Source organism: Schistocerca cancellata, chromosome 2, assembly GCF_023864275.1.
Source record: "Schistocerca cancellata isolate TAMUIC-IGC-003103 chromosome 2, iqSchCanc2.1, whole genome shotgun sequence".
NCBI lineage: Eukaryota > Metazoa > Arthropoda > Insecta > Orthoptera > Acrididae > Schistocerca > Schistocerca cancellata.
Genome location: NC_064627.1, coordinates 448704707 through 448729387, shown reverse-complemented (window position 1 = coordinate 448729387; position 24681 = coordinate 448704707). Strand labels below are relative to the sequence as shown.

At 44.6% G+C, this 24681-nt stretch overlaps 1 protein-coding gene across 1 annotated transcript in view; it reads right to left on the bottom strand.

Annotated features, from left to right (window-relative positions):
* Positions 1–24681, bottom strand: part of LOC126161941 (stimulator of interferon genes protein homolog) — a 309484-nt gene that overhangs the window by 264322 nt on the left and 20481 nt on the right. The window contains exon 2 of the mRNA XM_049918118.1: positions 7662–7686. Coding sequence (XP_049774075.1) covers positions 7662–7676 — 15 coding nt within the window. The 5' untranslated portion in view covers positions 7677–7686. The remainder of the gene's footprint in view (positions 1–7661; positions 7687–24681) is intronic.

Sequence of the window (24681 nt, the reverse complement as noted above, 5' to 3'; positions counted from 1 at the left end):
ACATGACATGGGGGTTACTCAATGGTTACTCTGGGAGGTTTTGAGGGATGTTGCCCAGCAACCATTTACTTTCCACCCTGTCCAAGACCTAAATCCTGTGGCAAACTATAAACATAGGCTAGGGTTTTGCTGGTGGCTTCTGCAGCGTGTTGCACGAGATCTCGACTTCCCCGCCATTGTGCTGTTTATCAACGGGTGCACCTTCCATCAGGATGGCCTTTACAATATTCAAAATGTTCATTAGTGGGCAAGGCGAAATCCTCACATCATGTATGTCCACAGACACCAGGAACAATTTTCGCTCAACATTTGGGCAGGCATTGTGGGTGACCATCTGATTGGGCCGGTCTGTCTACCTCCTTGACTTACGGGGGCAAATTACCTTCACTTTTTGTAAGGAACTCTACCTGGCCTGCTGGAAGATGTTCCCCTGGACATACGGCTACGCTTGTGATTGCTGCATGATGGGGCACCTACACATAACAGTCATGCTGTGCACGGATATTTAAATGAACTCTTCAATGGCTGGGTAATTGGCAGAGGTCCTCATAGGAGATGGCCCCCGTGATCAACAGACCTCACACAACCAGACTTTTTCCTGAGGGGATTCTTCAAGGTTCTTGTTCACCCACCTGGATGCGAACCACCTAGAAACAAAGAGGAATTAATGGATTGCGTACAACATGCCACCAATCTCATCAGGGCAATGTCAGAAATCTTTGAAAGAGTTCAGCAAAACACCGTTCGTCATTACCAAGCTTGTTTTGAATCAGAGGGTTGCCAGCTCAAGCACCTACTTTATGTAAACAGTGTCCTAGCTACAGAAAAGGCCCTTTTCAGGGCCGTTACAATTTGTAAAATACTTTCTGTATGCGAACTAACAGCCATTGATGGGTTTGTCCCAGCTATGTCTTATCATGAAACTACAATGAATGTGTTGTGATCCCAGTGGATTCGCCTCCATGAACCCAGAGTCGAAGGCTGGCATGCTACCACTGAGTGTACGGGCCACCTTGGATACATCGCGATCTGCAGCAGGCAAAGCATTTGCAGTCATGCATTGTCCAGAGCATCTGGCAACATGGCAATTCCGCAGCCAATCAGAATGTGTGGCACCAAATTTCCATAGTTTCAAAACTGTGCGTTGTCGATGTGCACAGTAACAGTAATTTTGGTTCCTACTGGCATCAGCTATTCAGGCTTAAAATTTTGTGACAATTTTTTTCCACCCTGTATATAACTCTGTACTCACCTGAAATCTCTTCTTCAACTGCAGAGATAGTTGGCACGTAAACTTTTACTACTGTGGTGGGTATTGGTATCTTGTCAATTTTGGCTATGGTAATGCATTCACTGTGCTTTTTATAGTACCTTACCTGCACTGCTGTTTTCCTAGTCACTATTAGCTCCATTCCTGAATGACCCCTATTTGGAAAAGGCAGAGAAGGAAAAATAGTAGGTGAATACAGATTGAGGGAAAGGAATGAAACATGAAGCTGCCTGGAATAATTTTGCACAGGGCATAATTTAATCATCACTAATACTTGCTTTAAGAATCATGAAAGAAGGTTGTATACAAGGAAGAGGCCTAAAGACACTTGATGGTTTCAGACTGATTATATAATAGTAAGACAGAGATTTTGGAACCAGATTTTAAACTGTAAGACATTTCCAGGAGAATATGTGTACCCCAATATAATTTATTGATTACGAACTGTACATTAAAACTAAAGAAATTACAAAAAGGTAAGAGATTAAGGAGTTGAAAGAACCAGAGGTTGTTCAGAGTTTCAGAGGGAGCTTTTGGCAAAGACTGACTGAAACAGGGCATAGGAATACAGTAAAAACAAATGGATAGCTTTGAGAGAGGATATAGTGAAGGCAGCAGTTGATCAAATAGGTAGAAAAAAGACCTAGTAGAAATCCTTGGATATCACAAGAGAGGCGAATTTAACTGATGAAAGCAAAAAAAGTGCCGCAAATGAAACAGGCAAAAAGCAACACAAACATCTAAAAAATGAGACAGAGACAGTGCAGAATGGCTAAGCAGGAATGGCTATATTAAAATGCAAGACCATAGAAGCATGTATAACTAGGGAAAAGATAAATACTGCCTGTAGGAAATTTAAAGAGGCTTTTGGAGAAAAGAGAAGCAGCTGTATGAACATCATGATCTCAGGTGGAAAACCACTACTAAACGAAGAAGAGAATGTAAAAAGGTACGAGGAGTATACACAGGGGCTATACAAGGCTGATGAACTTAAAGGCAATATTATAGGAAGTGAATAGTATGTAGATGAAGATGAGATGGGAGATTCATATTGCTATGTAAATTTGGCAGAGCACTGAAAGACCTAAGTTGAAACAAGAGCCCTGGAGTACATGATATTCCCTCTGAACTACTGACATCCCTGGGAGAGCCAGCCGTAACAAAACTATTCAATCTGGTATGCAATATCTATGAGACTGAAGGGATGCCCTCAGAAGGGAGAACCGATAGAGGTACTCAAGGTACCCTTCACCACACACCGTCAGGTGGCTTGCGGAGTATGGATGTAGATGTAGACTTGAAGAAGAATGTAATAATTTCAATTCCAATGGAAGTAGGTGCCGACAGGTGTGAATATACCCTAATTATCAATGTAATAACTCACATCTGCAAAATGCTAATGTGAATTATTTACAGAAGAATGGAAAAACTGGTAGAAGGTGACACCAAGGAAGATCAGTTTGGATTTCACACAAATGTAGGAACACACAAGGCAATACTGACCCTACAACATTTCTTAGAAGACAGGTTAAGAAAGGCAAAGCTACATTTATATACTTTTTGTAGATTTGGAGAAAACTTTTGACAATGTTGACTGGAATACACTCTTTGAAAATCTGGAGGAAGCAGGGGTGAAAAATAGGGAGCAAAAGGTTACATACAACTTGTACAAAAACCAGATGGCAGTTATATGAATCTAGAGGCATAAAAGGGAAGCAGTGGTTGAGAAGGGAATGCGACATGGTGTTCAATCTGTAGATAGAGAAAGTAGTAAAGGAAACCAAAGAAAAATTTGGAGTAGGAATTAAAGTTCAGAGAGAAGAAATAAAAACTTTGAGGTATGCCAATGACATTTTAATTCTTTCAGGGACAGCAAAGGACTTGGAAGATCAGGTGAATGGAATGGGCAGCATCTTGAAAGCAGGATATAGCCTAAGATGAACATCAACAAAAGCAAAGCAAGGGTAAGGCTAAATTACATTACGAAACAAGATACTATAGTAGTAGATGAGTTTTGTTATTTGGCTGGCAAAGTAACTGATTACAGCCAAAGTGAAGAAGATAAAATGTAGACTGACAATGGGTGGAAAAGCATTTCCAAAGAAAAGAAATTTGTTAACATCAAAGATATACATTTAAGTGTTCGGAAGTTATATCTGAAGGTACCTGTATGAAGTGTAGCCTTGTATGGAAGTGAAATGTCGACTCTAAATAGTCCAGCCATGAAGAAAACAGAATCTTTGGAAATGAGGTATTACAGAAGAATGCTGAAGATTCAGTGGGTAGATCACGTAACTAATGAGGAGGTACTGAATGGAATTGGGGATAAAAAAAACTTGTTGCACAACTTGACTAAAAGAAATCATTTCATAAGACTTATGACTTGTCATGGAATCACCAATTCAGTATTGGAGGGAAGTGCTGGGGGCAAGGGGGGGTTAAAAATCTTAGGAGGAGAGCAAGAGATGAATACACTAAGGTTCAGAAGGTTGTAGGTTGCAACAGTTATTCGGAGGTGAAGAGGGTTGCAAAGGATGGAGTAGCATGGGAAGAGGCAGCCTTCAGACTGAAGACGACGATGACAACTGATCTGACTGGAAGCTCTACTCTTCCGCTACTGCAGTTCACTAATTCCCACTATATTTAATCTATCCATTTCCCTTTTTAAATTTTCCAACCTCTCTCCCTGATTAAGCAGTGTAACATTCCACACTCTGAACCATCCATGCCATTTTGTTTTTCTTGATGATGATATTCTGAGTCCCATGCCCATGTCCATGCCCATACAAGGAAATGAATATTACAATAATGTAAGCAACATATTATTGAATTAAACAATGGAAACTCCAGAGTGGAATATCAAAAATTTAAGGAAAAGCTAGATGGATGTTTACGATAAAGATGACACGTTAAGTTGCAGACATGCACCATTAAGAGACACATACACATTAGCTTTCAGTCCCCCCCCCCCCCCCCCCTCACACACACACACACACACACACACACACAACTGTCTTCTCCTGCAGATCAGACCAGAATGCATTCCTTTTTTTCTTGATGCAATAATTTACCATCAGCCATATATATTGTAGAAATTTATTTTATGAACATCTTATATGCTACCAGTTTCGCATTACATTCAGTATATAGCGATTTTACAACTATGATGTGTGGGGCCTGAAGATGGCATCAATGTAATGCCGAAACTGGTAGCATATAAGAAGTTCATAAAATAAATTTCTACAATACATACAGCTGTTGGTAAATTATTGCATCAAGAAATACATGCCAACCATTGTCCCACAGTCCATAATGGATCAACAAAGATTAAAAAGAATGCATTCTGGTCCAAGCTGCCACAGGAGACAGACGTGTGTGTGAGGTGTGCTTGCTTGTACTTTTGTGTGTGTGTGTGTGTGTGTGTGTGTGTGTGTGTGTGTGTGTGTGCGCGCGCGCGCGCGTTTTCCTCTTATTTTTAAGGTAAGTGGGTCAACCAGAGCGGAGTGATCCATGGGGTTCATGATGATTGTCAAACCTCTTTCATTCATACTCCCAATTCTGCAAACTGTGGGTCATTTCCTGGTGATCTTCACAGGTGCAAGATGTGTTCCATACACCCACCACCACCTCCTACCACAGTCCAGTCACAAACATTTCCTATTCAATCAAACACAGGGCCATGTGTGAAAGAAGCCATGTTATCTATCAGCTATGATACAATTACTGTACAGAATTCTATGGGTGCATGACAAGTAACCAATTGAGTACTTGCATTAATGGCCACTGCCAAACTGTGACAAACAGAAAACTTTACCAACCAGCTGCCAAGCATCCTGTGCACCATTACACAAACTATTTCAACAGCTGCGTTACTGTGCATGCCATTTGGATATTCCCTTCCAACACTACTTTCTCTGAACTACCCAGGTGGAAAATGTCCCTCCATCATACCCTGTGCTCTCATAATGCCTAAACCTCTGCTAAGCTGTTCCCACTACCTCACCTTATTTTTTCCCTTCTCTGTTCTGTCCACACCACTCCTTTCCCGTCCAGATCATACACTGCTCCCCTCCCCCCCTCCAAATGTGGGCACTCTGTCTCTATCTCCCCAATCGCTACCCACTCCCTTCTCTACACCTCTCCTTTCTCTCTCTCCACTCCCTAGCTGCTTCTTCCTCTCCACCTCTTCACAACTTTCAGTAATCGAGTATATTGTCTCATTATGGCTACAGGAGTGCATATTTGAGTGCATGTGTGACCTTTTGCTAAGAAAAAATGTAGTGCTCGAAAAGGTAGGGGGCAAAGGCAGAGGGCAGAGGGAGTAACAATGGACAACAGGTAACGCACCATTGTTTCTCATGATGAGCTCTACACTCTAGCCCCAAAAGTTCATTATGTGCTCACCAGCTGTCATGCCGTCTTCTGCCACTGGGGTCATTGCTAAAGCAGAATGTATTCTGAAGAGCAAAAAGAATTCTGTAAATGTATGACGTGCCTAAATATTGGGTGCACTCACCAGATGAGAATGATGTATTGGTCAAATTCCAATCACTATATTTTTACTGGAGGTTAAATTGAAGGGAAAAATAATATTTATCCAAAAGGCAAGACGTATTGCTACTTACGGTACATACAACTTTTTTTTTTTTTTGGGGGGGGGGGGGGGGGGGGGGCAGCCTATGGGACCATCTTCCTGTGGTCACATCCTGCTTTCAGAGTCACATTTACATTACACACAGTACCATAAGTTGCCCTCACAAAGTCATACACACGAACTATCCATTTTTTATTAATTGAATGCATCTCCATGATGATAAAAAGGTATAATCTACCAAAACAAACAGTGGGATGAATAATAAATGTGACTTGTTACACTAACTTGTATTTTCAGTTGATAAGTGAATAACTACAAAAACGAGTATGGAGAAGTAAAGATAATGTTTCTACCGAGGCAACTTAATGTAAGTGACTTCAAATGGTACTACATAAAGTAACAGACACTTCTGAAGTATCAGCACAATGTGAAGAATAAAAAATTCACCAATACCATCATCATTATGAAAGATGAAAATCAGTAAATTACAATGCATGAGTGACATTATATTTAGTGAAACTGGACACACATCTAAAGTTTTTGAGTCACTGGGGAAGATAATCGTAAGGTAATGAGTTGGCACAAACAGCAAAATAAATTGCAGTGTTAACAAAAATTGAAATCTCATTACTATTATCAAAAGGTTACGGACTTGATAATCTTTCCAAAGAAATGGGATTTCAAATTGAATACCCAAGGAAAAGGACGTATTATCAACTGATACAAAAAAACTTACAAGGCAAGATGAATTCAAGCACTCCATAAAAGAAGACTAGAATTTCATATTTTATGTTGCAACAAACTACCAAAGCTGATAGCTATTATTGTTTATAATATGTGGATTGTGCTGCTAGCTATTATTGTTTATAATATGTGAATTGTGTCGCTTTGTGTACGTAGACCAAGCAAATAAATATACAGGTTTCCTCATATAATAAACAAACTGTTAATTGTAACTGGATACAGCCTTCACTTGTGCATGTAAAAATTTCACAATATGGGCTTAAACAGGCTATGAAGTATCTAACACCAACCTGAGGTACATTTCCTTTTTACTTTAAAAACATAACATTAAGTTTTTCTATATAATCAGACAGATAGGCAGTGTAAGTATCAAACATGTCAAGCTAGAAGCCAGGACAGAAACAACAATGTGAATTTTTAATAACTGTAACTCCATCCTATGTCTGGAGTGCGGGACTTCGGCTGGTTGATCTCCAATAATAAAATACCAACAGACATTATTTTGGTTTTATTTGTTAGGCAACCAGTTTCAACATTACATTATGTCATCTTTAGGCCTGCGTATATCGAGTAACCATCGTGTTAGAAACCAATGCAGCACTGTCAACTGGTAATGTGAAGATTTTTTTCCCATGGGGATGTGCACTCCTTGGACAGCCATCAGCAACACAGCTTTCCGAGGAGCACATATGTCCGTGGGAAAAAAACTGGTTGCTTAACAAATAAAACCAAAATAATGGCTGTTGGTATATTATTATTGGGAGCGTGAATTTTTTGTGATATGCTACTAATAGGTCAAAATAAACTAGATTTGCAATTTCAGATTATTGGTATCGTGCCATAATGTTAAAACACTCCTTCTGAGGAACAGTGTCATTAAAGACATTTTCTGCTGATATCAGTCCAAATTTAATGGTAATTTATTTGTGAAAGCAGTTCTCAATGATGTGGATAACTTTTGTCTTGAATGAGTTTAAAAAAATACTGTGTTCTATTTAACAAGGCCAAAAATGGCAATTCGAGTTAGATTACTGAGAGTACTGTTGTTATTACCTGGAATGAACTCATGTCAGAAGACCTGAAAAGTAAAAACAATACTTCAGATACAGAACAATACAAAATATTCTGATGGGCAAGAACTGAAGACTGAAATGAAATTGTTATCTATTTTATATTATCTTAAAAATATATGGCAAAAATATAAATTTATGAATGTTTATACTTAATTCCAGTTATAGGTTTATGCCTCAACAGCAACAGAACAAAACATACTACGCAGTCATCCCCACATTTTTGTTATCAGATTCAGGAAAACCATTTTTGAACACCCTGACTGGAACTCACATTTAGTCCTCCTCAACAATATTAAGCTCTTTTTATATAATGAATCAGCCCACCTGGCATCTGAAAAAGTTTCTCACGATAAACAACAAAAATCACATAAAGAACCAGCACCCCCATTTTCATCCTTTACCATTTCCAGTTCTGGTGTACTTTTGGTAAGCCCCATCTTACCCAAGCTATTCTTTTTTTTATCTTCCACTGATCTTAAAACTCATTTTAATAATACCTAATTCATTACTCCATAAGCCACTCTAGCTTCCTCTTCAGAAACCATTTCATTCTACTTTTGATTTTATTTTTCTAGCACAATTTGCTGTTTTCTTTTCCTTGATTACCATTCCACTGTATTTTTTTTATGCATTGTTTGATTCTTCTGATAATCTTCATCCTTATAGCATTTTATTTGCTTAAATCTTTTTTAATTTGATTGCGTGCTCAATGTGCATCTTGTTAGCCTGTTGTGTTTTATAGAATCAGATTTATTTTATTTAGTGTTTTGTTGTTCCAAAAGGAGTTATCCTCCTCGGTTATGAAAAGCATGATGTCCATTGCTTCCAATATTCTACTCTATTTCACATATGCCAGTTTGAGACTGCATGCCATTTATGCATTTAAATCCACTTAAATCTTCTAATTGTTAACATCCTATAGCGGCGATGCTGATGCTGAGCTAGGCACAACAAAAAGATACTCACAATTAAAGGTTTCGACCATTAAGGTCTTCGTCAACAATAGACACACATACGCACACGCACACGCACACGCGCACACTCTCACGCAAATGCAATTCTCACACATGACTGCAGTCTCAGGCAACTGAAACCACACTGCCTCAGTTGCCTGAGATTGCAATTGTGTGTGTGAGTTGCATTTGCATGAGTGTGTGTATATGTGTCAGTTGTTAAAGAAGGCCTTAATGATTGAAAGCTTTAACTGAGAGAGTTTTCTGGTTGTGCCTACCTGCGACTCGGCATTTCAGCTATATGGTCAGTAGCAACTTTCCTTCTCATAATATTGTTGCATTACATCCTAGATTTCCCACTGTTTGATTTAATTGTTAACATCCGATATGAATACCTTGATAGTTCCGAAGCCTTAGGACCAGTCAGGCTGGTAAAAATAAATCAGTATCACAGAGACCGATATGATCTGATATAATTCATAAATACTGGTTGAATTGAGAATTTAGTGCAAACATTGTCCTATGTGTACAGAATATGTCATTTCATTAACAGTCACTCTCTCTATGCTTCCATATTATGAACTATAGTGACAACCATCAAATATCTAAGTGTAACAGCCCAAAGAAAATTAAAAGTGGGACAATCCTCTAAAAATAGTTACAGGAAAGGTAGACTGAGAGTCACCGGAAGCATTGTAAGAGGATGTAATACACCCACAGAGGTGTACTGCCCATACCAGGTAGGAGTACTGCATTTTATCATGGATTCATTTGAAAAGTGTTAATCCAAATCCAGTGGCTAATGAGACAAGAGGGGCAATGTATATCAAGGAGAGGCTTAAAATCAAAATGTATATATTCCAAAGACTCAAGCAACATATTCCTTCCTCAGTAGTAAAACCAGAATATTTTATTCATGGCTTTAATTTTCAGCAACTGTAGTATATATTTTTAGAATAAAATTCAGTTGTCAGTTGCAAATACACTTTTATTACACTTCACCAGGTCTGACAAACTAATTTGTCATCTTCAGAAGCTTAGTATTGGCTTAGCAGATGTCAATACCTTCTTTGTAGAAGCATAATGCCATGATACATCCAGGAATGTACATATTGTATGTGATTATTATAAACAGATTTGCAGTAACTGAACCACAATTATGTATACGTCAAACTGTTGTTCTTGCCCCAAGAAATGTTCCTCACTACTAGCACAACAGCTTACAATATATACAGGTGTGATTCAGTTACCGTATTTACTCGAATCTAAGCCGCACTTTTTTTCTGGTTTTTGTAATCCAAAAAACCGCCTGCGTCTTAGAATCGAGTGCAAAGCAAGCGGAAATTCTGAAAAATGTTGGTGGGTGCCGCCACAACTTACTTCTGCCATCGAATATATGTAGCGCTACACAGGCATGCTTTGTAGGCACAAAGATAAATACTGGCGCCAAAACCTCTGCGTCAGGAAATAAATTAAAAAAAAAAAAGGTGGAAGACGAGCTTTTTTCTCCGCCCCGAGTTTCGACCACTGCATTTTCGTACATTATCCAACGAAGTAAATACAAATTCCGTATTGTTCATCTTCGAATGTAGCAGCATTTCAATGTACTACGAAAATCCGACTGGCGAGACTGTTTGGGATGTTTGTCAATATGGCCAACTCTACATTCTGAATTTTTTTCCTATCTGTGAGACGAGTTGGTTGCTAATAGGAACTTTTACAAATTGTGAATCACATGCAGTATTCTTGTCACCATAAGAATAATACGAATATAAACATTTTGCCATGTATTGTTTCATGTTGGCTGCTATCTCATTTAAGTCCTGTCTGCCTAATAAACTATGAAACTAGTGAGACAACAGCAAACGTGGAGGAATATACATATGATGTCATGTTTATATTCGTATTATTCTTATGTTTAATAGTGATACAGTCAGAAATGAAGCACGGCAATTGACTAGATTTTTAAATCTACGATGACTCTAATTTCTGTATAGAATGTAATGTACTAAAGAGGCGCATGCAAAGATTTTCAAATGGAGAAAAATTTTCGCTAAACTCTCATTCAGAACATCTTCTATCATACGATGTCTATTATTTGGTTCTTGTTGATCATTATCAAAGAAAGCAGCAGTGTAAGTAACAACAAATAGCAGTTTCTTGCCATTGTTTCGCTAATGAGACGATTCCTCTCTTTTTTTTTTTTTTTTTTTTTTTTTTTATTGTAAGCGGCAGCAGCGCGCACAAAAGCAAGCCCTGCCGTGAGCGGCTACAGGCCGTAAACACGCACTACCAGAATGCGACAAACAATGCATGACACAGTACAGTAATGCATTTTCTTATCAGATCAAAGAAAAAATAAGCAATCAATTCAAACAAGACGAGGCACGTGGAAAAGGAAGGGTACCCGTATAAATACGGACGGAGCGCTTGACGCTTAGCAATGGCTACCTGGTAAAGCTTAACTGCTAAGCTTACGACTCGAAGCAAACTACTGTAGCTGTATCATCATTCATTCGCCCGAAATTGTGTCTCATATTACAATGGATCAACTTTGTTTCAATTTGGAAATGCGGCCTATAACTTCTCTCTCCCCTTGAATTTCGAGTCTCCAAATTTCAAGTGCGGCTTAGATTCGGGAAAATTTATTTCCTTGATTTCGAGTCTCATTTTTCAGGTGCGGCTTAGATTCGAGTGCGGCTTAGATTCAAGTAAATACGGTACTGTAAACTGTCAACCTGTGTTTACAATAATCACATACAACACGTACACTTCTGGACATATCATGGCATTACGTTGCTATGAAGAAAACATTGACATCTGCTCAATGAACACTAAGCTTCTGAAGATGACAAATTTGTTGAAACTGGTAAAGTGTAATGAAAATGTACTTGCAACTGATGACTGAATTTTATTCTGAAAAATAAAATAAGAGAAATTAGCCTTCATATGGAAAAATACTTTAGTCATTCTCCCCACTGTAAAAAGCTTTTGCTGTCTGTGTTCTGTTAGTGAGCATAGTTTTTCTATGGCAGTTTCTGGAAATAAACATAGTATAGCTTGAAACTATGACTACAATTATGTTTCACGCATGTCAATATTTAAAAAGTAAAACCATTCAAATGGATATTTTTGGAAGTAGCAAAGGATGGAGGCAAAGAAACCTTAACTTTTATCCATACAAGAACAGAAATAACACAATACATGTTACTAGTTTAATATTTTCTGTCTTGTTAGGATGTCACAGCATGTTCAAATACACTTTTGAATTTATCTACACTGATTAATCCTATGATTGCCTACTGATGCTACTCTATTGAAAAAGAACAAATACGCACCCTGACAAGTTAGTACGAAGTGAGCAACTACTATGATATTGCAATGAAATGACGTGGATGTAAACTAAATATTAATTTTCTCAAAAAAGGTAAAACTTGATCACGGTGCAGCAATGAGCAATATCATAATATTATTCTTGGATCTGCAGCTGGATTGTGGAGTCATCTTTACAGAATATTTCCATAATCCAACTGGCCAACATCTTCAAGTGAGTAAGTTGTTGCGCAAACTTGTCGGCACTGAATTCAGACTGTGAGTGGCAGCTCTTTTATACACCACAGAAGGTCAACACAGCATTTGCAAGAAACTGTCGTAACTACCCTCTGGCAGATGAGAACATATAGCGCCCCAGTGGTGGAGGCTGGTGAAATCAATAAATCACTATTCCGATGGCTGACAAAATAGGGTTCCAAATCTTACTTAAAGGGTAATACTTGTCTCTGTTTATGAGACTGTCAGACAGCCAATTTCAATGGATTCTTTTAAGACATAGTCCCAGTACTGAGACACAAGGGCAATCATTTGTGTTTCTTCATACTACATTTTATGTCCCTTGGTAAGACAGTGCTCTGCTATTGCAGATTTCTCACGCTGAAACAAATGTGTGTGGCATTGGTGCTCAACACACTGGCCCCGAATAATACGAACTGTTTGACCAATATAAGCTTCCCAATAATGGCAGAGTATTTCTACACACCAAGCTTCCTCAGTCCCAAGTAATCCTTTACTGAGCCAAGGGGCACTCTTAATCTTGGCTAGCAGATGAAAAACACTTTTGATTTCATATCTTTTAAAAATTCTTCCTATTTTTGAAGATATACTCCCAGAAAAAGGATAGATAGCCACCAATTTACAAGTGTCTTCTGAAAGTTCCTCCTATGGTCCAAACAGGAACACACAATAGATCTGTTTGTCCCTATAGCCATTCTGCTTGAACACAACTTTTAAGATGATCAAGCTGTTGTTTCAAGCTTTCCGCATCTGAAATGCATAAGCTCTCCTTGCCAATGTTTGCAGGACCCCGTGTACTGGAACAATTGAAGTCAGCTTGATGCATGCAGGTAGAGGTAGGTGTGAGTGGGCTTTCAATGAACACTGTGTCCCAATTGTTATAGCCGCAAATGATTGTGGTGCATGGCAGAGAATGGAGACACGAAGCTGCCTGGTGGGTGAGCTGCTCGAGGCATCACCAACAATGAACAGACAGGGCAAACGAGCAAATAGGAGACAACAGACACTACAACCAACAAGGACACAACACGAGGCAAGCAAGCAAGAACTGAGGGAATAAACATGGTGAGACAACAACACAGGAACACTCCAAACAATGTCAGTATGTATGTCAACACATGGAACTGGAACGCACTACGGCCGAGATGCACATGCGAACTATGAGGAGTAACAGACTGCCGGAGTAGCACCGCACAGCCGCCTAAATTCACGACCGCGGGAAACGTGACTGGCTATGGACTTCACATGGTACAGAGAGTGGCGCACTCACATGGCGAGGCTCACAGTGCAGTCGTGCACCAGAGCACATAGATTCCTAGTGGGTATCCAGGTCCATACCCTCTGGCGCGCATGCAGCTTCCGCGCCTTCCAACATCAGATATCTCCCCCCTGAAACCTGTGCTTAGGGGCAGAAATGCCCTTGACAGTGCTGTGGTGGGTGGGCATAAGGAGGGAACGGAGGGAGACCCTGTGTTGTTGACTGCCAGTGGTGGGTTGTGAGAGCAGTACGTGGAATCCATCAAAATGTCACTGGAGGGACAGGGCATTGCACGGCGCCTCCGATCTTTTTGGATGCAGGAAGGTGTGTCAGCGTGCCTGCGGGGAGCTGTTGGCTGTCAGCAGTGGGGCCAACTCGAGGGCCTCGTGCACACCAGAATGAGGCGGGGGGTTGGGGAACGTGAGGTGCCATAGGTGTACGAGGCCGGAGTCGGTTATGGTGGCGGCGCTCAAGCCCCTTCTGTGTCCGTACCGATGTCACATGCCGCCCACGGGTCACGACTACTGTGGCAGGAGTCCAAGCAGCTTTGCCCCCATATGAGCAGGCCCACACGGCCATTCCCGGGGTGTAGCACTGAGAGGATTGGAAGCAGGGCTCAGAAGGCAATGGCACCAGAAAATGGAGCAGGGTCTATGGTTGCCACCCATGGAGAAGTTCGGCCAGACTATGACCATCAATCAGCATGGTGCGATAAGTGTTCAGGAATAAGGTGAGGGCTGATGTAGTGGCAGAGGATTCTACCGTTTTTATCAGCCGTTGTTTAAACATCCTGACCAGTCGTTCTGCTGTTCCATTGAAGGACGCATGGATCAGATGGGGTGCGGATGTGTTTGAATCGTTGGCCTCACAGAATGCGTGGAAGGGGGCTGCCATGAATTGGGGGCCATTATCAGAGGCCAAGGTCTGAGGCAGGCCTTCGATGGCGAGAACCTGAGCCAAGGCCGTGAGTTTGGCATCAGTCATGGTGGACGCCATGCGCACCATGTACAGGTATCTGGAGTAACCACATCGTTCCCCAGAACGGTCCCGGAAAATTGAGATGGATGCTGTCCCAGGGCTGACGAAGCACGGGACAGGGTGCAAATGATTGCAAAGGTCTGGCCTGGTGATGCGCATACACCGTGTACCCATGGACCAAATGTTCAATGTCGCCATTGTTGCCGAGCCAATAAACATGCCGACAAGCCAGTGCTTTCATACAGGACATCCCCCAGTGTCCTTGGTCTAGCAAGCATAGGATGGATTGGTGCAAATCAGGTGGGATGATCACCTGAAGGGTGTCAGCCTCTGCGGCCAACAGAAGAACACCCACCACAATCAAGAGCCTGTGTGAGAGGTGCCGCCAGGTGCTGAATTCAGTTTTCAACCAGCGAGTCAGGTAGGTGGGCCAACTATGGGTCATGTAGCAGAGAACCTGCTGCAGAATGGGGTCCCGGTGTGTGACAAAGGCGACCTGTGCAGCCGTGACAGCAAATCTGTTCAGTGTATCTTGGCAGGCCATATCAATGTGAAAGCAGAGGACTTTCTGCTGGTTGAACAAAGGATCAGTGCCCAAGGGGAGACATGACAAGGCATCTGCATTGGAGTGTTGAGAGATGGGCTTGTATGGGATAATGTAAGTGTAATTGCATAAGAACAGTGCCCAGCACTGGAGACGTGAAGCAGTTCACTCTGGGAGGCGTGTGTGTGGGCCGAATAGGGTAACCAAATGCTTGTGATCAGTGAGGAGAGAGAACTTCATGCCAAACAGGTAGGTGGGAAACTTTTGAATGGCAAACACAATTGACGAACCCTCTTTCTCAATCTGAGAATAGTTCCTCCATGCTGGGGATAGCATCTTGGAAACATTCACAGTGGGCTGTTCTGAGCCATCCTCATTCCTGTGAGCCAGGACTGCCCCAATACCATAGGCTGAAGCATCAGCTGCCACAACCAAGTGGCAGTCCAGAGAGAAGGGAGTCAGGCAAGGGGCGGGCTTGAGCATAGTTTTCAAGTGGAGAAAAGCATGATCACAGACAGGAGTCCAGTTGAAAAGCACCCATTGTGATGCAAGTGATTGAGGGGCTGTGCAACATCAACAGCCTGGGATAAAAACTTTAAGTAGTAGTTATCCTTGCCCAAAAAAAAACCTGGAGGTCAGATAAATCCTTACTGTGGGGAAGGGAATTGGTGGCCACAACATTGCGATCTGAGAGACGAATGCCATCTGTACTGAGCCAGTGCCCCAGGTATTTGACTTCCAGTTGAAAGAAACTACACTTTTTCAAGCTGACAGCATAAGCCAGCAAACTGCAGGGCATGAAATAAGGTACAGAGGTTTTGCAAATGCTCATGGCATGTATGGCCAGTGACCAAGATGTCATCAAGATAATTGACACAAGCTGGGATGGGCTGTGTGAGCTGCTCCAGGTACTTCTGGAAAATAGCCGGCACCGACGAAATACCACATAGAAGGTGCTTGTATTTATACAATCCGAAAGGCGTGTTGATGACAATGCTGTTCTGGGATTCCTCAACTAAGGATAATTGGTGGTAAGCCACTGCCAGGATAAGTTTAGAGAAGTACTTGCCATGCGCAAGTCTGGTGAGAAGGTCTTCCTGCCGGGGAATGGGTCAAGTTTCAACCAGGGACTGTGCATTGGTTGTAACTCTGAAATCCCCACATAAGCAAAGGGAGCCGTTGGGTTTCCCGATCACCACTAATGAGGTCACCCAAGCACTCGCTTTCACAGACTCAATGGCACCAACAGCCTGCAGTCCATTGAGCTCTTGCTTGACTGCTGGACGTAAGACCAATGGAATGAGGCAAGCCTGGAAGAACCATGGCTGAGCATCTAGGCGGAGAGCAATGTGTGCCTGGAAGTCTGAAGCACACCCTAAGTCAAACTGAAACAAAGATGGTTGGTTGGTTGTTTGAGGTTTAAGGGACCAAACAGCAGTCCCTTGTTTCAAATATGGTCCATTCCGCTAATGGGACATCTCAAGAAAGTCAGAACAATAAAAGGGAAAAAGCTAAAAATGTAAAAGGGCAGTCACGTTGTCAATGGTAAAAACAAAATGAGGGAAGTCAGCAAGAGAATGAACCCAACGCTTTGCTGAAGCAGCATAGGCAAGACCACCTGTGACTTAAAAAGGTGCAACCGCTAGAATGTAGAAGTACGTATGGGAAAAGGAGACTAACCGATCCTCAAAAGAAAAAAAAAGGGGGGGTGGGGTAAAAACAGAGTAAAATGGGAAGAAAAGAGGGTCTTGGTCAGGGAGGTGAATAGGAATCTCCGAACACGGCGTACAGTGGGAGACACCCAAACACTCACCGCCCTGCCCCAACACCAGAGAGAGATTAAAAACCTTAAAACTGAGAATAAAAACCACTTTCCCGGAGGAAGCCGAGAACCAGAGAGACCATCCGGGAATCGTCAGCCAACATCAAAGGTAAAGTGTGGGAGAGTCTGTACTTAGCACGCAGAGCCAAAAGAAGGGGGCATTCAACCAAAATGTGGGCTACTGACTGGAAGGCTCCACAACCACAAAGTGGGGGTGGCTCATCACGCAAAAGAAAACCATGGGTCAGCCTGGTATGGCCAATGCGGAGATGACACAGTGTGGTCGAGTCCTTTCAGGAGAGGCGAAAGGAAGAACGCCACGGGCCTGGTGTCACCTTAATCGCACGAAGTTTATTAGACAGGGGAGTAGCCTCCCAAGAATTGGCCCATGACTGTGCGAAGTGGGATTTGATATGAAGCCGTAAATCCGCTGCAGGAGGGGTTACAGAAGTTGGGGGGTAAGTGACTGCTCCCCCAGCCAAACGATCAGCGAGCTCATTACCCAGGATACCCACATGGCCAGGGACCCAAAGGAAGTCAATGGAACAAGCAGCACGGTGAATATCAGTGAGATGGTCATGGATGGCAGAGACCAAGGGATGGCATGAAAAACACCGATCAATAGCAAGAAGGCCACTCATCGAGTCCGTACATAACAAAACGCGGTTGTTTTGGGACTGTTTAATAAAGGTAAGGGCCTGGGAAATTGCCATCAATTCAGCAGTAAACACCCCACATGTTGGTGGCAGCAGATGATTTTCCGTTCCAACAGAGGACGTGAAGGCATACCCCACATGATCAGCAGATTTAGAGCCATCAGTGTAAAAAACAACAGCATCCCGAAACTCACATAAAATTTGGTGGAAAAAGGAACGGAACACCACCGGGGGGATGGAATCTTTTGGACCTCGGTGGAGATCCATCCGAATTCGAGACCGAGGAACTAACCAAGGGGGGCGGAGGGAGGGGGGGGGGAGAGGGAGCAAGGAAGACAGGAGAAAGAAGGAAGCTGAAAATCACAGCAAAGAGACGCAAGGCGAAGCCCAACCGGTAAACCCGCCCGTGGGCGGGAGTTGGGTGGGCGACGTCCATGGTCTGGAACAGGATAGAATAGGAAGGATGAGTGGGAGAGGAACGGATAGCGAGTGCATAAGACACCAGAAGCAGGGACCGCCGAACGGAAAGGGGGGGGATCCCAGCTTCAACCAGGAGACTATCAACAGGGCTAGTAGGGAAGGCACCGGTGGCCAAACAGATACCACAATGGTGGACTGGATCCAGCACGTGCAGTGTGGAAGGAGCAGCTGAACCATAAACTTGACAACCATAGTCCAAGCGAGACAGAACTAGAGCACGATAAAGACGGAGAAGGAGGGAACGGTTCGCACCCCAAGAGGAGCGAGCAAGGAAGCGAAGGACGTTGAGTTTACGGAAACATCCTACCTTCAGGAGTCTGATATGGGGCAGCCAAGTGAGCTTGTTGTCGAAAAGAAGACCCAGGAAACTAAACTGTGGGACCACAGGCAATCGTTGTGCATCGAGATAGAGCTCTGGATCAGGGTGGATCGTAGTATGGCGACAGAAGTGGACCACCCGCGATTTTGAAGGAGAGAATTGAAACCCGTGTGAGAGGGTCCATGCAGAGGCACGCTGTATAGCTCCCTGGAGCAGCCGTTCTGCAGATGCCATCGAGGAGGAGCTAACCCAAATGCAGAAATCATCCACATACAGGGCAGGGGCGACCAAGGGACCGACAGAGGCCACAAGTTCATCGATAGCAATGAGGAAAAGAAGGACACTCAAGACAGAACCCTGTGAGATGCCCGTCTCCTGGGTCCGTGGAGAACTAAAAACAGTACCAACTCGAACTCTGAATGACCGATGGAACAGGAACTGGCGGATAAAAATTGGGAGTGGACCCCGAAGACCCCACTGATGAAGGGTAAGTAATATGTGATGGCGCCAGGCCGTGTCATAGGCCTTGCGAAGGTCAAAAAACACTGCAACCAAATGGTGGCGCTGGGAAAAAGCCTGTCGAACTGCGGATTCCAAGCGAAGTAAATGATCGATTGGAGACCGTCCCTCTCGAAAGCCACACTGGTAAGGGGACAATAGATCCCGAGATTCGAGGACCCAATTGAGCCGACGGGCTACCATCCGTTCAAGTAACTTACAAACAACATTGGTCAAACTAATTGGCCGATAGATGTCAACAGATAGGGGTTCTTACCAGGCTTAAGGACAGGAACCACGATGCTATCCCTCCACTGAGAAGGGAAGTCACCCCGGAGCCAGATACGGTTAAACACCCAAAGAAGATGTTGCCGTTGTGGAGCACTGAGATGTTGAAGCAGTTGGTTATAAATGGAATCTGGGCCAGGGGCCATATCATGAGAAGAAGATAGAGCAGAAAGAAATTCCCATTCAGTAAAAGGTTCGTTGTAAGATTCTGACTCACAAGGGGTGAAACATAAGGTGGAAGCTTCAGCCCGCTTTTTCTGGTGAAGGAAAGCAGCTGGATAGGAGGCTGATGCTGATGCCACTGCAAAATGGGTCGCAAGATGTTCTGCAAGAACTAATGAGTCCATACAAAGGCCATCTGGGAAGTGAAGGCCTGGGAGAGTGGACTGCCGATGGCAACCTTGGAGAGAGCGAAGTGTAGCCCATACCCGTGACAGAGGGACCGTAGAACCAAGGGAAGAAACGAATCGTTCCCAACATATCCACTTGCTCTGTTTGATTAAATAACAGGCTTTAGTGCGGAGGTGTTTAAAGGTAGTAAGGCTGGCTACGGATGGGTGTCTCTTAAAGTGTTGCAAAGCTCGACAGCAATCACGGATGGCAATGGCAATGGCAATGGCAATGGCAATGGGCGTACTCCACCATGGGACTTGCCGGCGACGAAATGGCCCAGATGAGCGCGGGACAGCAAGGCTAGCAGCGCGAACAATCGCATCAGACACGTCATGTAGGATGTCATCAATACAACCCGACAAAGAGGGAGAAAACACGACCTGTGCAGTGTATAGAGGGCAATCGGCATGTTGGAAAGACCAACAAGGTAACCTGTCCACCGGGGAGCGGGAAGGGAGCGAGATAATCAACGGGAAATAGTCACTATCACAAAGATCGTCGTGTGGCGACCAGTGTAATGAAGGGAGGAGAGAGGGAAAAGAAAGAAAAGATCAATGGCAGAAAAGGTAGCATGACTGGCACTGAAATGAGTAGGGGAGCCATCATTAAGAAGGCACAAGTCGTGGTCTGCAATAAACTGGTCTATAAGAAGACCTTGTCTAGACGGAAAGGCACTGCCCCACAAGGGATGATGAGCATTAAAATCCCCAAGGAGGAGGAAGGGAGGAGGAAGTTGCTGAAGAAGGGCAGTTATGGCAGCAGGTGTAAGAGTCCTGTCAGGAGGGAGATAAAGATTGCAAACTGTGACCGCAGAGTCTAAGTGGACCCTAACAGCAACTGCTTCCAATGTAGTTTGAAGAGGAATCCACGTGCTAGCAATGTCTGTATGGACCAACGTACAAACGCCACCAGAAGCCCGCAGGGGTCCGACCCGATTTCGACAGAAAACATAGAACCCACGGAGGGTTGGTGAGTGAGCAACAGTAAAATGAGATTCCTGGAGAACCACACAAGCTGCAGAGTAGGACGAAAGAAAGGATTTCAATTCCGAAAGGTGACGATAGTATCCATTACAGTTCCATTGGAGAACCACAGAACGATGATTTAAATGGGGGCTGAACACGCTAAAGCCAGTCATACCGCCGGGTCCCCACCCGTGACCGACAAGGAGGGGGCGACATCCATGAACGACAGGTCAGAATCCGGTTGTGAAGTCGGGGAAGGGACCTCCGGTGAAACCAGAGGCTCTTTGTCCCGGGACTTATGTTTCTTCTTCTTTTCAGGCTGAGATCGAGGAGGGCTGTGTGGCATAAAGGAGCCAGCTGCAGCAGGAACAGAAAGAGACCGGGCGACCTGGGCGCCGACAGACCGTGGCTCTCGCGGTCGTCGCGCTGCAGCAGACCTTTGGCCTGGAAGGTGCCGGGAAGGGGCATCCCGGGAGAGGTGCCCTTGACCGGCAGACGCCGAAGGAGTGGGACACTTCTCCGGCTGGGGAGGGGGAGCAGCGCCCAGAGGAGAAGGTGTGGGAGCCGCAGGGGAGGGGGGGAGGAGAGGGGTCCGGGATGGGGGTAAGTAAGGGGGAGGAAGGGGTGAAGCTGTAACCAAGGCATAACTAGATGTCAGGACACAGGGTGCAGATGCGTATATTTCTTACGGGCCTCTGTGTAGGTTAAACGATCGAGGGACTTATACTGCTGTATCTTCTTTTCCTTCTTATATACTGGGCAATCTGGTGAACATGGAGAATGACTACCATGACAATTTACATACACAGGAGGGGGAACATAGGGACTCCCCTCATGGAGTGGACGTCCACAGTCACCACAGAGAGGGGCCTGTGAACAGCGGGAAGACATGTGTCCAAAACGCAAGCACTTAAAACACCTCATAGGAGATGGGATGTACGGCTTCACATCACATCGATAAACCATAATCTTAACTTTCTCAGGGAGGGTATCCCCTTCAAAGGCCAGGATAAAGGCACCAGTATCAATGCGATTGTCTTTAGGACCCTTCTGAACACGCCGAACAAAGTGAACACCCCGCCGTCCGAGATTGTCCCGAAGTTCCTCATCAGTTTGAAGGATGAGGTCCCTGTGAAAAATCACACCTTGTACCATATTTAGAGACTGGTGGGGGGTAATGGACACAGGAATTGTGCCACGATGGGTACAGGCACGAAGGGCCGCAGATTGGGCAGCTGAAGCAGTTTTGATCAGCAACGAACCCGACCGCATCTTGCTCAGAGAGTCCACTTCGCCAAACTTATCTTCAATGTTTTCCACAAAGTATAAAGGTTTGGTATTGGTGAAAGTATCCCCATCAGTCCTGGTGCAAACCAGATAACGGGGGAAAGGTTTCGCCCCTAGCCGACGGGCCTGACCCTCTTCCCAGGGGGTAGCCATGGAAGGGAAGGCTGAAGGGGCAAGAGAAGCAGCTCTTGAAGAATCAGCTCCACACAGAGAGACGGCCGCAGAAGAACGGCCAGAGTTCTGGACCCGTATGCGTTTCATGTGCATAGCGTCCACCCTGATACCACCCACTCCGATCAGGGGCTCTCCTCATGGGTGCCACCCAGCCACAGCAAGGGCCGTCTGGCACGGCGGCCATTGCCGGGAGTTCCGATGCTCCAGGATGACGAGCAACCACTCCAAGGCATGCATGAGGAGGTCACAGCTCAGGTGTCAGAAGTGTGATCCCTGTGTGTTCAGGGGGCTCAACCAAAAGGGTACATAGCGACCCCACCACACGGGCTGGCTACCGTGCTGGCTATGCACCCTAGCATCAGACAACGACGTGAAAGAAGAGGTGGAATGTACTAGGAGGGCACACGTCGGAGACACTAGGTAAGGTGCTCTTCCCCAAATGGCTCACACTACAGAGAAGAAATTTTGTTTGTAATGGAGGTCAAACCCCAGAGGGGGACCAAGGAATGCCAAAAGGAGGAGATGATTACGCAACAAAGTAGAACTGTAAAACCAACAGAACCAGGAGGATAGCGGGGGCCAACATAAGCAAGGACACCAAGAGAGGGAGAGGAGAGGGGGATGGGAAAGGAGGGGAAGAGGAAGGAAATGCAGCCCTGGAGAGAAAGAAGGCTGCAATAGCTCGGGGCCCCGTGCTCGCCACGCACGTATCCACAAAAGAGTTGTGGACCCCCTGGGGGACTGAAACAAAGAGGCATAGGTGGAGCACTGATCGTTGAGGCCCTGGAATGGGATGACAGTATAAATGACTGTAACTTTGTCAGAAATCAAAAAGCCAAACAGTGTGAAAGCATCAAGTATAAAAATGATTGAAGCCGAGGGACAGTCAACCACCAGTAGGGTCAGGAACCAGGGAACATGTTTATAGGTGACCGGGACCACGAACCACCTATGGAGGGGGATAGTCTGTCACCATACACGACCAACCGCCCAGAGGTGGGAGACAGCTCCAGGGAACCCATGCGTGTATACATCGCTAGACTGATCGAGCAGACTGTGGCCCCTATATCAACCTGGAAATGAACATCCACAATAAAGATGCGGAGCATGAGGAACAACTTCTGCATCTATTGGGCATCCAGTGGGATGACTGATTGCAGTGTGTGCATGGTATCCTGATGCCCCGTGGGTGGTGGGTGGGAGTGGATTGAGCAGCTCCAACAGACAGATCGGAGATGGCCGTCTTTCTGACAGCGCGTGCACGTCTTCCAGCGATGGGGACTCTGGTGGCTCCAAAGCCACAGACGTCAGAGGAGGAGGAGTCTCGATGACTTTGCTCTCTGTTGGCAGTACCATGCTGATAGCGCGAGGGAGGCACCCACAGGGAGAACACTATTGCTGCCACTTGTGGCCTCACCATGAGACACTCATTCACCACTTGTACGATTTCAAAGGAGTGGGCTACGCACAGAATGTCTTCCAGTGAGGGTTTATCAAGTTTCAATGGAGCCATGCAGACCTCTGGATCGGGTGCCAGGTGAACAACATCACGAATCAAGGAGCCCACATGTAATGTCTTGCAACGCCAATTGATACAAGCGAAGTCGCTTTAGTGGCTGAGACCCTGCAAGTCTGTGATCCCAGAACATTATGACTGACCAGGCTGTTTATGGTACTGGTGGACCTCAAGCCGAGATGTCATGACATGGTATTGCTGGGAACAGTAGTTAGCAGCACACATATCTCATTAATGGAGAGAGCTACGGGGTCTGAAAATGGTGCCAATTTACGGAGCAGAAAGAACATGTCTAGCGATGCTCAGGACAAGAATAACAAGTGCTATAGAGTCATCCATACCTAAAATGCTGTGAAATGTTGTTTCAGATGATGCAAGTATAGGATAAGTGTCGTTTAAGGGTGGAAATGATGGCGGACATGGGGAAGTATCAGAAACCAGGACACCTGGGAGCTGCTGTTGTAGGACGTCCCGTGTCGTGATTTTGTCCATTAGCAACTGCAAGGATTGCTGCAAGATGTCTAACTGGTGTTGCTGCTGCTACTGCTGCTGCACGAGCTGCTATTGTTGCTCCAGGAGACAGACTAACTCAGCCTCCATGCTACCAAACCTTGTACCTTGTCGCCAATGTTATAGCCACAAGTGACCAGCAAGTGGTGTATGGCAGAGAATGGAGACACGAAGCCACTAGGTGGGGGAGCCACTGGAGGTATTGCTAACAACGAACAGACAGGACAGATGAACATATATGGGATGACAGACACTACGACCGACAAGGACACAACACAAGGCAAGCAAGGAAGAACTGAGTGGATTAACACAGTATGACAACAATGCAAGAACACTCCAAACAAATGACAGTATGAATCTCAACACAAAGAACTGGAACGCAGTATGGCCAAGATGCACACGCCAACTATGGCGAGTACCAGACTGGCAGGATAGTGCCACGCACCTGCCTAAATACATGACTGCAGGAAATGTGATTGGCCGCAGACTTCATGTGGTACAGAGAGTGGCGCACTCGCACAGAGAGGCTCGTGGCACAGGCATGCACTGCAGCACAGAGACCCCTAGTGGGTATTCAGGTCCATACCCTCTGGCGTGCATTCAACTTCCATGCCTTCTGACACCAGACCAATGCCCCAACATCCTTTCTGTAACCCAAGACATAAAGAAACAGAAGCTTTCAGTCTCTTTCAACCTCCCCTGTGAACTTGATGCTGGGATGAAGGCAGCTAAAATGACCTAAAAAATGGTTAAGAGCATCTCTCCCACATGGCCATACCACAAACGTGT